The sequence below is a fragment of the Diorhabda carinulata genome, chromosome 6, assembly GCF_026250575.1.
Source record: "Diorhabda carinulata isolate Delta chromosome 6, icDioCari1.1, whole genome shotgun sequence".
In the NCBI taxonomy this organism is placed as follows: domain Eukaryota; kingdom Metazoa; phylum Arthropoda; class Insecta; order Coleoptera; family Chrysomelidae; genus Diorhabda; species Diorhabda carinulata.
The window spans coordinates 18,314,477-18,327,936 of NC_079465.1; the positions used below are offsets into that span (position 1 = coordinate 18,314,477).

Here is a 13,460-nt window from a genome sequence, read left to right on the forward strand (position 1 = left end):
ATACATTTTGTTTTCTGGAAATTCTGTAACCACCAAAATATATGAAAAAGTGTGTGTGTTAGATCTAGATTAAAGATCTAGATTATTTACAAATGTTTGTTGATCTAGTAATATTTTATTTTAGAAAAACTCGAAAACAACATCTCAATCTCCGGCATCGAATTGTCCCGAAATTAACAATTATAATGAAACTACTCAGAAACAAGAAGGCGAAAATGAAACTGACATGGAGCAAGTAAGTCAATTATTATCTCAATTGAGTAAAACGAGAGCCCAATGTAATCGTGATGAAAGAAGAATAGCGGAATTAGAAGAACAGTTATCAACTTTGGTACAACAGAATCAAGCTTTGGAAAATCAAGTCGTTCAGCTTTCTTATAAAGGAGATGATCTGAATATGAAGAGTATGCACGAAGAACTTACTACATTGGAAGAAGTGAGGTAATAACTAGGAAGATATTCTAGTTAGTAACTCTAATAATCCAAATTTATTTATTAATGCTTCGGTTTATTTTATACATTATGCCATGTAATTCAAAAGTAGTAAGTCACTTTCTGCTTATTGTAAATCCTGACGAAATTTTTAAATCTATATGAGAATTTTGCTTGTGGATTATAGTTCATATTTCAAAAACATAGCACAACATCTAATAAAGCTCGAAAATCATTCATTAGGAACAGTTGCATCATCTACAGACTTGGTTTACTTGCACTTGGCATGCTCAGACTAGAGAAACCACAGAGTATATATCAAAACAAAACAAGTAACTTGACTAGTTTTAGTCCGTTCGATTGAAATCGAGTTTCGAGCTTATTTTCAAAACAAAAACGAGTTTTTTTGTTTATATTTATTTAAACAAAACTAGTTGCAAGTAAGTCCGTTTGCTGAAAATCCGCCTTAATTCTTGTAGTATGAAATACTTTTATTAAGAAGACCGAACTTGTTGGCCAGTTTCTTAGAAATAATGTTGCATATTTGATTATACCGGTGCAAATAATCACTATTAGCTAGTATACGAGAGTTGCTACTCAAATTTTGAGGAAGACAAATGAAAACAAATATTTATAATTGGATTGTTTTTCAAAATATTTGCCATTGAGATTTGAACGAATCAACCGCTTCTTCATGTGTGGAAAAACTTTGACCTCGCAATTTATTTTTGATCTGCGAGAAATCATTGGGTACCAAACGAGGACTGTTGCGCGGATGACCCATCAATTCCATATTTTCACTGTTCAAAAACGTGTTTGTTTGAACTGATGTTTGGGAGCTCGTATTGACGTGATGGAGAATGATTCGTCTTCTGCGATTGGTTTCGCATCAGTTTACACACAGCATCGATTTTTTTTGGCACAACAGCGGATTTTGGACGACCTTGACGAAATTTATCTTGTAACGAACTACAACTACGATTAAATTCGGAATACCAGCGAAACACGATTGCTGTAGATCACATATGGCCAACCACCGGCCCGCGGGCCGGATCCGGCCCCGTGTAAGATATGATCCGGCCCGCGAGACATTTTGGAAAAACCCAATTAAAAAAATATTACACTAAACTAAGTACTTATACTTAGTACTAGTACATATACTTATACTAGTACATATCTTTAAAAGAAAACACTTGTTTGTGCTTTTTATCTTATCCGGCACCTATAAAAATGTGGAGTCATCAATAGACTAATGAATCCCATAGCCTACACAAGTTTTCTTGTGTTTCCTTAGTTTACTCACGAGAGTGACGGTGAGGCGGCAAACATCAAAAGATTTTATTTATTGCTTCTCGATTATTCTAAACTAGTTTATTCCAGATTATTCCTTCATTTTGTCTATATAAGCGAGTGGATGGCCCGAAAGTTAGTTCAGTTCTATTTAAGCTACCGAGGTGATAACTCAGACAAGCGATATCCTAGCGAACGGCTAGAGCCGTCAACTTGCTTTGTGAATTTGTGTGCATTTTGAGTGGTTACTAACTATAGTTTGTTATTAAGTTTATTGAACGAAAAGTAAAAAAAAATGATGTCTAGTGGAAAGAAACGAAAAATAGATACAGAGGGTCGCCAGTTTCAAGAAAAATGGACTGAAGAATTCTTTTTTATCTTGCACAATGGTAAGCCTATTTGTTTGCTTTGTAATGAATCCATTTCAGTAATGAAAGAATTCAATATAAAGAGGCATTACTCAACTAAGCATGCTACACAGCACTCACTGACAGGACAATTAAGAACAGACAAAATCCAGAAGCGTAGAGCAAATATTGAAAAACAGCAACAAATGTTTCATAAACAAAGAACACAACTTGATAATGATGTGAAAGCTAGTTTTATAGTTAGCTCAAAATTGGCAAAGGCATTAAAACCATTTGCCGAAGGAGAATTTATCAAGGTGTGTATGTTAGAATTTTGCGGTGTTTTGTGTCCTGAAAAGAAAAATGAATTTGAAAAAATTAGTTTGTCAAGACGAACTGTTGTTCGACGTATAGAAATGATGGCTAATGATATAAAAACAACATTGACTGACCGTATGGCTGGTTTTGAATCATTTTCCATAGCATTAGACGAGAGCACCGATTTGTCTGACGCAGCTCAACTGGCTATATTTATTCGAGGTATTGATAAGGAGTTCACTGTTACTGAGGAATTGCTAGCTTTACAGCCGCTAAAAGCAACCACTACAGGAGAGGATATTTTTAATGAAGTTCAAAAGGTATTCACAAGTTTTGGCTTGCCATGGTCAAAATTAATTGGAGTATGCACTGATGGTGCACCGTCTATGGTCGGCATACGAAAAGGTTTCATCGGAATTTTGAATGAAAAAGCAACAGAATGAAATGTGCAAAAAGATGATTTGATAGTCCTTCATTGCATTATCCACAAACAGAACTTATGTTCTAAGTCCATTCGACTCCACAATGTTATGATTGTGGTAGTAAAAACCATCAATTTTATTCGATCCCGAGGGCTTAACCATCGTCGGTTCAAGACGTTTTTGGATGAAATATCAGCTGAATATAACGACGTAACATATTATTGTGAAGTCAGATGGATGAGCAAAGGAAAAATTTTGAAACCTAAAATGGATATGTGATTTAGCATTTCTGGTCGATCTTACAGGCTATTTGAATGATTTAAATTTGAAACTTCAAAAACAAGGACAGTTAGTGAATTATTTGTACAGCCATTTGAAAGCGTTTCAGATCAAACTACGCTTGTGTCTGAGTCACAGATGCAGTCTGGTAACAGTTACCATTTCAACACGCTCTCTGCGTATGAAAATATTGCTTATGCTCAATATGCTGAAGAACTCAAGTTACTGTCGGAACAATTTTCGAACAGATTTAGCGACTTCAAAAACATGGAAGAATGTTTCAATTTATTTGCTACTCCTACAAAATGTGATGTACATAATGCTCCAATACACTTACTTACAAATGGAGTTAATCGAGATTCAAGAAAACTCACTCTTAAAATCCAAATTTGAAGACGTAGAGTTGTGTGATTTCTACAAAAAATACCTAGAAGAAGACAATTTTCCGCAGCTTAGAAAATTCGCAAGAATATTGATTTCTGCGTTTGGCAGTACATATAAAAGCGAACAGTTCTTTTCATTGATGAAAGTTAATAAATCAACACATCGTACAAGACTGACTGACGATAATTTGGAAAATTCTTTACGTCTTTGTATCACTGGAATTCATCCAAATATCGATGGATTAGTTTCCCAAATTCAAGCTCAAGAGTCTCATTGATTTCAGTGTATTTAACTTTTGTAGTTTGTAACCATTGCAAATGTAACTATTTAATTATAATGTTGTACCATTTTTTAAAATTTCATTTTGTTATTTTAATAAATACAATAATCACATTGTCAATATACACATACATGTCAATAATAAATACATAATACAATAATAACAGTGTCGTATTATTTCATGTCTAATATCTATCGCAAAAAAATATTATCACTACTTTAAAATGCACTAAGTACTTTTAAACGCGGCCCGCGAACGTTTTGCACGCTAAAGTTTGGCCCTCAGCATGTCAAAGGTTGCCCATACCTGCTGTAGATGGTGCTTCATCAAAAGTCGAAGCAAGTTGATCGGCACATTGCTGTTGGTTTAATCGACATTAAAAGTCATAGAATATTATCTGTAAACATCTCAAATAGTACTCGTAAGACAACAGGTTCTGAGTACCTTCACCATAAAAAAATTCAAACTTTATTATGGCAATGTAAGATTTGACATATCACATTAGCGTTGCCATATCTCTAAATTTATTTAAAGTAATTATAAAAAGGATTCGAAAAATGGTAGCGTAAGTATTGAAATTGATGTCAATCTTGTTCCATACATTTACGGCAACGTTTCTCAACATAGAGGCAGGTCCGGCGAAGCATCTCAAGATGTCCGCGAAATCTTCTTCAATATCAGTTCGGAGGTCAGAAATGGTACGTGATTCTCTTAAAAAAACGAAATCCTTGAGAAGTTCCTACGGGAAGAAATAACAGGGTATCAGGTCACACAACAAATCCTCGTCTGACTATCCTTCTTCCAAAATGAACATTAAGGTACTCCCGCACACACAAAGCGTGGTTTGGCGAAGCTCCATCCTGCATGAAATGACGGATGTTCGTGAATGTTGAATCGTTGTCCATTCGCCCACGTAAATCTTCAAGCATTTCCAGATAATTTCGGCCTGTCACGTGACCCCAAAAATTATAGAACCACGAGACCTCCCCCAAGGATACCTGCCTACAGACAGGCAAGTTTAATTTTTCTTCAATGAAGACGTGAGGATTTAGGTTGCTTCAGTTATGCCGATTGACGCTCTGCTTGAAGGTTGCTCCATCCGACCACTAAATGGAATGTTGAAAGTGAAGATCGTCCTAACTGCATCCATGGTACCACTCGCAAAATTCCAATCTACGATCGAAATCATTCTCGAGAATGTATGCATGAATGCATTTCAGCATTCGTCGTAAAGAACGATCGGGTATTTGAAGCTCTGCAGACTGATTAGACTGCTGAACTAACGCCAACGCGACAGCTGCTACAGAGCCCGTTTTCAAGAATCTCGGTACGTCTTCCACACACACTGTTGAACGATTTAAAGTGTGATGCTTAGTTTTAATATTTTCCAAGTAAAATGAACAATATGATTACCTTTCCACATCAAAATGGATGTCAATATCAAATAAAAAATGTTTAAATGTTTGTATGATGATTGGAACAATATAGGAAATCAGTATGTCTACTTTAAATACAATCTAAGGTGCTTAAACTTATTAGAAAAAACAATAATGTGCGACAAATCGTAGTTTTTTACTTATGGATTCTGAAACGAGTTCTTTATAGGGTTGTAATGATTTTAGATAATCTTATTATAAATACTCTTTATATTTTAGGCAAGGACAAATGTGCAGCAGATGTTTACGAACTATGGAACAAAATGATATCCGCGAAGATGACGATTCCAGTATGCTGGAAGGTTTGATGGAACCTCAATACCATTCTTCATTCTCTATGGACGTACAGGTGAGCAACAATAGAGACACTAGTGAACATATGCTTGTAAGGTATCTTGGCTTTTTGAGCCTTAGAGAATGCTTTCTGTGATTTAAATGTAGTGCCTTAGTGCTTTGGTGTACATTTTTTTTAGTACTGTTCTTGGGATGTTGGACTCGCACATTGAATTTTGCTAAAAATTTTATTTTCTTATCTGTAATCACAAGCAATTTTCCAAATCGTTCATGTCCACTTACTCGATGTTCACTCACTGTATATACAGGGTTGGAATAAAGTATAGAATCGATATGTTCAAAATCAAAAATATAAGTACGATGACGCTTAAATATTTTGACGCTATATTATTTGTACTGTAAATATAACTGAATTTTTATAGAACATTCTGTATATTTTTTCGGTTAAAAGATAAACAAATTTGAACATAATTAATGAAATATTCCATATTATCATCGTTCATGCTCTGATAAAATGTGAGCCTATTAGAGTCACTCTTCCCAAAGCTTCTCGAAAAAAAAATCTAGCGGGTTCAGGTCAGAAGAACGAGCAATGAAAGCTCTACGTCTAGTTTATAGATCATTTTTTCAGTTATACATAAATCAACAATCAAAATTACCTGGCGTAACACTCAGAATCCTTCAGAAATTTATTATTAGTACGACAAGGGTTCTTCCAGAAGAGGAGCTGTCTCTTTGTGGTTCTAGTAATGGTTGTATCAGAGGATTCTCATGTGCCTCCAGTCGTTCATATTGGCTATTATGCTTCTGGATTTATTCTGTGATATACTAAGATCTTTGTGGAGAGTATCCTTCCATACACACCAAGGTTCATTCACCAATACACAAGGTGTTTTGTACCTCTGAAAGATTGCAATACTTGATTCACTAGCACAATTCCAAAGTTCTATTCCATAAGCTCATATATGTTTCATCACAGTCTTCTAAATTGAAATCTTGTTGTCCATAGTCAATTTAGATCCTTTTTCTAGTATCATGACGATGTGCTCTTTCCAGTTAAGCTAGATAAGGACTGAAATGTTGATAGAGACTGATGGACATTCTCAAACTGGATGTTGTAGATTTATTTCCATTTTCCACTTTCTGGTTTAATCTTCTAAGAGGTTTAAGTGGTGTTGGAGATGAACCGTTGCAGTTGTTAGATCTTGGTGTGTGGAAAAAAATTATGCATACAGTAAATAAAATATTAGCTCCAGGAGGCTACCATGTGGTACTCCGGGATTGATCGGGAAAGTGCCGATCGATTCTGGTTCTAAATCCTATGCTGGTTAAGTAAGACTTGAATAATTCAAAGTGATATAGAAGGTAACGTTGTATTTTGGAGTGGAAGCCTTCGTGCTACACCTTATCAAAGGCTCAACTCATATCAGGAATACTGATATAAGTTGAGAGTGGCATATTTTTTTTCGTAGATTAATTGATAGTTTGTACAATTCTGTATCATTCCTGGATTATAAAATGTGAATGGCGGTAATTAAATAGGTGAGACGGAATTTCATTTAGAAAGTTCTTTCAAAATTTATTCAGTTATGCCTATTCATCTATCAACAATTTTCTTTATATCAATCAACTTTTGTTGAGTTGTATATGTATTCATTGCATTTATGAAATAAAGATTTCCGTTTAGTTAATATTATGACTCTTCTGGGGGGACATGTGTTTAATTTAACAATTTTTTGAGATTTTAAAAAGTATATAACAAAAATCAATACAATGAAAAATAGATTTAGCCAAATTCTAAATTTTAAAGATGTTTATCTAGGTCATACTATATACTAACCCCGTATATAATTCTTTGAAATTAAAAATTAAATTAATTTGGAGAACTGTGCACATGATGTATGCATGCTGAAATTAGAATATTTTTTTGATAAATGACTGTTGTAACAAAGACTGAAAAAACATTGTTTTAAGGAACATTTAATAAATACGAAAATTTCAGTTCATATTTGTTCAAAGGTTATTTTAACATGAAATACAATGTACAAACGGATACAAATAATTAGATATACAAAAAAAAAATAACTTTTATACTGAGCTTCATTTTAGTCGCACCTATTACTAAAAAATCATACGATAATCTGATTTAAATTCTTAAACCTTTACAAGAAATTGTTAATCACATGTTCACTAGTTCCAAATTTATGTGTTGTGTTGTGTTGTGAAGAAAATTTATGATAAAAGTCAAGGGTTGGTTCAGATTTTAATGATGAATGATGAAAATTACAAAGTTATACAAAATATATAAATGAAGAAATTTGGCAGCTGTTACATAAACTTTATTATTTGCAAACACACTTTGGCATTAAAAAATTTGAAAATTTTTATAAATTAAAAAAAATCCAGAGTCCAATTCATTGAAATCTGGTAACTGAAGCAGGTGTACCATCATGCAAAAACCATATCCTTTGATGTGGAATGTCTTCCAATAAAAGCCATATTGATGGTCGCTGATGATGTTAAGTGTTTCTTGGATTTTGCTATCAACGCTATGTCATATGCGAAAGCTAGACAGTGGCATTCGTTATTGAAGATTGTCCCATCGCTTTTTAATTTAGAATTTTGTATAATTGCTCCTAAAACCATATTAAATAATATAGTGAATAGTCACCTTGTCAGAGACTTCTATTGACATGAAATTCTTCAGACTTATACCCTTTCCATATCACTTCATTTTTTGTTTTATCTAAATAGTTTCACTAATCTAATTATTTTTTCTGGTACGCCTAACTTGCTTAGTGCTGCGTACATGTTGTTCCTATTTATTTTGTCATATGCCTTCTTAAAATCTATAAACAAGAAATTAAGTGATATTTTGTATTTATAGCAGGTGGTTTATAATTCTTTTAGGAAGAGAATCTGGTCCGTTGTTGACCTATTAGCTCTAAAACTCGCTTGATATTCCACCAGTATTTTCTCGGCATATTTTTCCAGTCTGTTCTTTATTATTTTCGTTAGCACTTTATAATAGGTATCTAACAATACAATTACACTATAGTTTTCGCAAAGCATCTTTTTTTTGGAATCTATAATACGAAAATATTTCGATAATTAATAAAACGAAATTGAATATACCTCTAAATAGATCTAGCGATTATTAAGATTTCCCAAAAACTTCATTGTTATGTTCTTAAATTACTATTCCCAGTCGATGATCTAATTTATGAAAAACTAATTTAGGGATGTTTTTAAGTATATTATTGTTTAAAAATGTAAATTAGAATGTACCAATTTACGGAAAACCATTGTCCCTATTCAGTATTTAACACTGTACTTAGGTAGACATTTTTTGGCCGAATTAACAAGTGAATACAAATCGTAAAGCCGTAGATGGCCGAATTCACATCACCGGCTGACACCTTCATTTAGTAATAGGGATGGGCAAATGAGGAAAATATATCGATATGTTTAGACAATATCGATTTATGCAGAATAAAAAAATATCGATATTTTTACTACAAGGTGCGATTACCCAAAAAATTCTCAAATTATTCCAACTTTAAAAAATATAAACAAACATTTAACTTGTTCAGCTTTATTTATCAATCAAGAAATATTATTAAATATTATTAATAAAATGAAGTTGAGGCATCTAAATGTTTTTGATTTTGGGTCTCTTCTGTGTTAAAATTAGTTTTTTTTATATTATTATTATCGAAATATTTCAATAAATATGATATTAGTATAAGTCATAATACATTATCCAAATATTTCACTAAATTAAAATCTAAAGCACCAAAAAACAAAAGAAATAATATTATATATCAAGTGCTTTGTACTAATTGTGACGCTGTCTACATAGGGCAAACATCTCAGTATTTAGAAAATAGACTGAGAGGTCATCAATACAATAAAAAAAAATAGAACTGCATTAACGCACCAAGAAATACCAAAAAATCATAAATTTAATTATAAAGATTCAAAAATTCTCTACGGAATCTAATAGATAAAAAGGGAATTTATAACTCTACTTTGTAAATTCTAATTAATTTAATTGATTACTGCTATATATTTGAGATGTGGGAACCAAGGAAAAATTAATTTTTCTTATTGGAACAAAGTTCTAAGTTGATTTTATCCTTACTTTGATATTCATGATGAAGGTGATCTATAGATCAATATAAATAAGTAAATTACCAGTGTCAATATCCTATTTTCAAACAGACTTAAAGAAAAGTCGAAACGTCAAACTTTAGTTTTTAGTAATGTCAGAAAATGATCATTTAAACAGCGATTAGTAATCTGAATTTTATTCAAACCAGTAATCATCTAGTATAAACATCAAAACTACTCGCTCTTTAATGTGCTCTCCAGTTAACCTGCTTCTATTATCTGGAACAGCTAAATTGACAGCCGAAGCAAGTCTTTCAGATGATACAGATGATATAAATATTTTAAAGTTATTTCAGATAAAACTGGTGTGAAATTGCGAAAATTCATCCAAAATTCTATCGGGTCTGATTTGCGGTCGATTAATTGTTGGTCCAAATATTGTTTCAGTTTATTGAGAACACTGCCAGAGCTTGGAATTTCTTCTCTATTTGATTACTAAGCCTTATTAATTTTTCATGCATACACCAAATAGACGACGAACTAGCTTCTGGTGATGCTTGAGCTGGTCTTGGATCTGGAGATTGTTGTCTTCTTCGCCTTTGCTTTGAGCGTATCTCATTGCTGAGTTTTGAAATAGCACTGGGGACAGCGAGTGGAGACGTGAAATAAAAACGTTTAAGCCGTGAATCTAATATAGTCACCTCTGAAAGCGAACAATTTTTTTCTCATGGGGAAAGGGTTAGACTTTTTTAAGTAATTCCTCTTTAACAATTTCTCCTAGAGTGGTCGATGGCGTTGATTGATCAGTAACTTGACGAAGTAAATTAGAAACAGCAATTGCTAAGTTTGACGTAACATAATATTATCCACTGATCTTTAAAAGGAGTAGTAACGTTTCGAATTATTTTAAGCTGTGAAGTTGTCACATCAGGCGTATTGTTGTTAGTTTGGCTGTTAGTGGCTGAAATTTCAGCTACAATTCCCGAAAATTTAATAAACCGTTCCAGCATATCTAAACACAAGCTCCATCTAGTGAAGACTGCTTGGATTAATGTAAAAACTTCGCTTTCCTTTTTGCCTAAAGCTTGCTGCTCCGCTCGTAATTCTGAAGTATTTATAAATTGTTTAAAAATGTAACAATATTTTTAATGTGAAAATGCGAGAATTTCCTTTAGTACTCCATCAACAATAAGGTTTGAACAATGAACTAAACAGGGAATCCTATAGTACTCATAGTGAAGCTCGCGCGTTCTGGTCTACCCTTAAACGTTACCCTTACTTATATATTTAATTAATTTATAGTTAAAACTGGTAAAATATTACGATATTAAGTGGAATACAAAATTAGTATGAAATATCATATAGATATTGAAAAAATATCGAATTTGATACTCGAAAATAAATATCGACTATCGATACTTCAAGATAAAAAAAATCGACGATATTTATCGATTGTTTCTTGAAAAAATATCGATAATTCAATATATCGATACTTTATGCCTTTCCTTATTTAGTAATATGAAGTTTCATTAATTTGTTTTAAATGTTAACAATACTAGAAGACCGTCTAACTATTTGTATCCTTACGATTGTATAATGTATTTGATGGATATTTAGTTTTATTTATTTATTTCCTCAGAACAAGCGCCTGAAGGAGATTCTCCAAAGGGAATTGTCCATGTCCCTTTTGTGGATATCGCCTACCATGAATCTTGTGTCGTTGTTGTTCGATTTATGTTCATATTTCAAGGACTATCTTCTAGTTCCTCTTCTACAAAAACCTCTGAAAATTCCATTGATCCTTTTCCATTACTGCCTTAGACATAAACTTCATTGAGTATTTTTATAAATTAAGGTATATGAAACGTACAATGTTATAGGTATTAATTTTTGATTGGGATACTTTTAGTATTATAGGGACTGATTAATTTGATCATTAAATATTAACTTAATACGGGACTGAATTAGTTCTGAATTTTGTATATTGAAAATGTAAAAACCGAAAAATCTATAAGAAAATATGATAAATCAGAGAAATTTTAGTAGCAATAAGTTAGTTCAAATTAGTTTATGACATACCGGTATAACTCTTGAACTTTCCCGTAAAATATATAAAATCTATATCAACAATTTAAGGCCAAAACCCTCTAGCAATAAGTCACGTGTCGAATATGTGTGTACATGTTTTTCCATTAAATTCAATTGTCTGCGTACACACTCACACGCCATCCCACGCCACGCCATGCCACGATTCATAATTCTCGGATGTAACCGACGCTTTTGAATGCCTATATGGAAAAGTTTTATCGCATTGGGTCTATATTGAAGATTAACTCGAAATGCAACAAAAGTTGTTAAGAAAATAAGTGCGGTTATATGATTTCTTACATAATATACAAACAAATATGTAGTGAAACGACGTCAAATTGTGTGGAGTCGCGTGTTGCTAGTGGGTTTCGACCTTTAATCTCAAAAATTATCTCCCAAGAATTGGGTAGGAATTTCTGGAACTGTGGTTGGTATTCATACTGAACATTACCCACTACTACTACATCGAAGGTCTCTGGAGATGATAACTCGGTTTCTGAAAATGCGCGTTAACCATTGTGTTAAGTAGTTGTAGTAGTTCACTTAGGTATAGTATTTTTCACAATCTAAGAAAGTGTTTACTACCGAAACGTATATAAAATTCACTAAGATAGAAAAGTCGTAAATTTGTGGCTATTTATTGGAATGGCCTTGAGCAGGGTCGCACTATTATATTGAAATATCTGACAGTTTTTTCGAATATATTCCGTTTCTTGCAAAAAAATCGTTTTCTGTCACCTTTGGTCTCGAATAACTTTAACAGGAAACAATTACACTGTTTGAAATGCGTTTCGATTACCAAGTTATCGTCTTCAGATACTTAAACGCTTACGATAACCTGGTTATCGAAACGCGTTTCAGACAGTGTAATTGTGAGTGTTGGTGTAATGGTAGTATGTAAACAGTGTGTTCAATATAAATATCATCAACGGTTCCAAAAATTCCAGCTTAGAATACTTCTGGTAATGGTACAAACACAATTACTGTCAAATAATTAATTACCTATGACTTAATTGGGCACGATCAGCTCTCAGTGAGTGTTGGTGTAGTGGTAGTGTAAACAGTGTGTTCAGTAGAAGTATTTTGTTGAATAATTCAGAATCAATTAATTATTTAACGACGTAAAAAGCAAATTTAATTTATTATATTTATATAACAAAAAATATAATTTGATTATTGCAAATTGTGATACACGTTTCAAAGTTCAATTGTTTGTACTTGCAAAGTTCTAATTAGGTATCTCATTTTGGTTTTTTCAGTCTGTGCAGTGGATTTTGTGTATGGTTGTTCTATATTTAAATAAATTTGTATTATTTGTTAATTGGGCTTTTATTTTTACCACTAACTCGTTAAACCTTTAATTTTTGTTAGCATTTGTGGTATTATTTGGCTATTTACGTTGCACATATTCGTTTGCTTGTATATTTAGTAAAATTTGTACATTAGTTATTTATAAAAGAATTCCAATAATATAGGAATCATGTCTGGGAGAAGTTAGCCCAACTCCCCAAAATACGATATTACTGAATTGATTTTCAATAGATTTAAATTCTTTTTCTACGTCCTTTATAATATTCACGTGCAAGAAAATCCTTTTTGTGTCTAATTAAAAGGAGTGTAGTATTATTATTAGTGATGAAGAAAGTGGAAACTGCACACCAGAAGATGTTGAATCGGCAGCTGCAGCGACTATAAATCTTCTACCTGAGAAATCCAGGGAACAGTATTTAAAGGCATATAATTCTTTTATTGGAGTAGCGTACTAAAAAAGGCATAA

General features: G+C 32.7%; 1 protein-coding gene across 3 annotated transcripts in view; it reads left to right on the forward strand.

Annotated features, from left to right (window-relative positions):
* LOC130895705 (cerebellar degeneration-related protein 2) overlaps positions 1-13,460 on the forward strand; it is a 171,589-nt gene that overhangs the window by 147,118 nt on the left and 11,011 nt on the right. For all 3 annotated transcript variants that reach the window (XM_057803179.1, XM_057803180.1, XM_057803178.1), the window contains exons 5-6: positions 125-441; positions 5,408-5,537. In XM_057803179.1, coding sequence (XP_057659162.1) covers positions 125-441; positions 5,408-5,537 — 447 coding nt within the window. The remainder of the gene's footprint in view (positions 1-124; positions 442-5,407; positions 5,538-13,460) is intronic.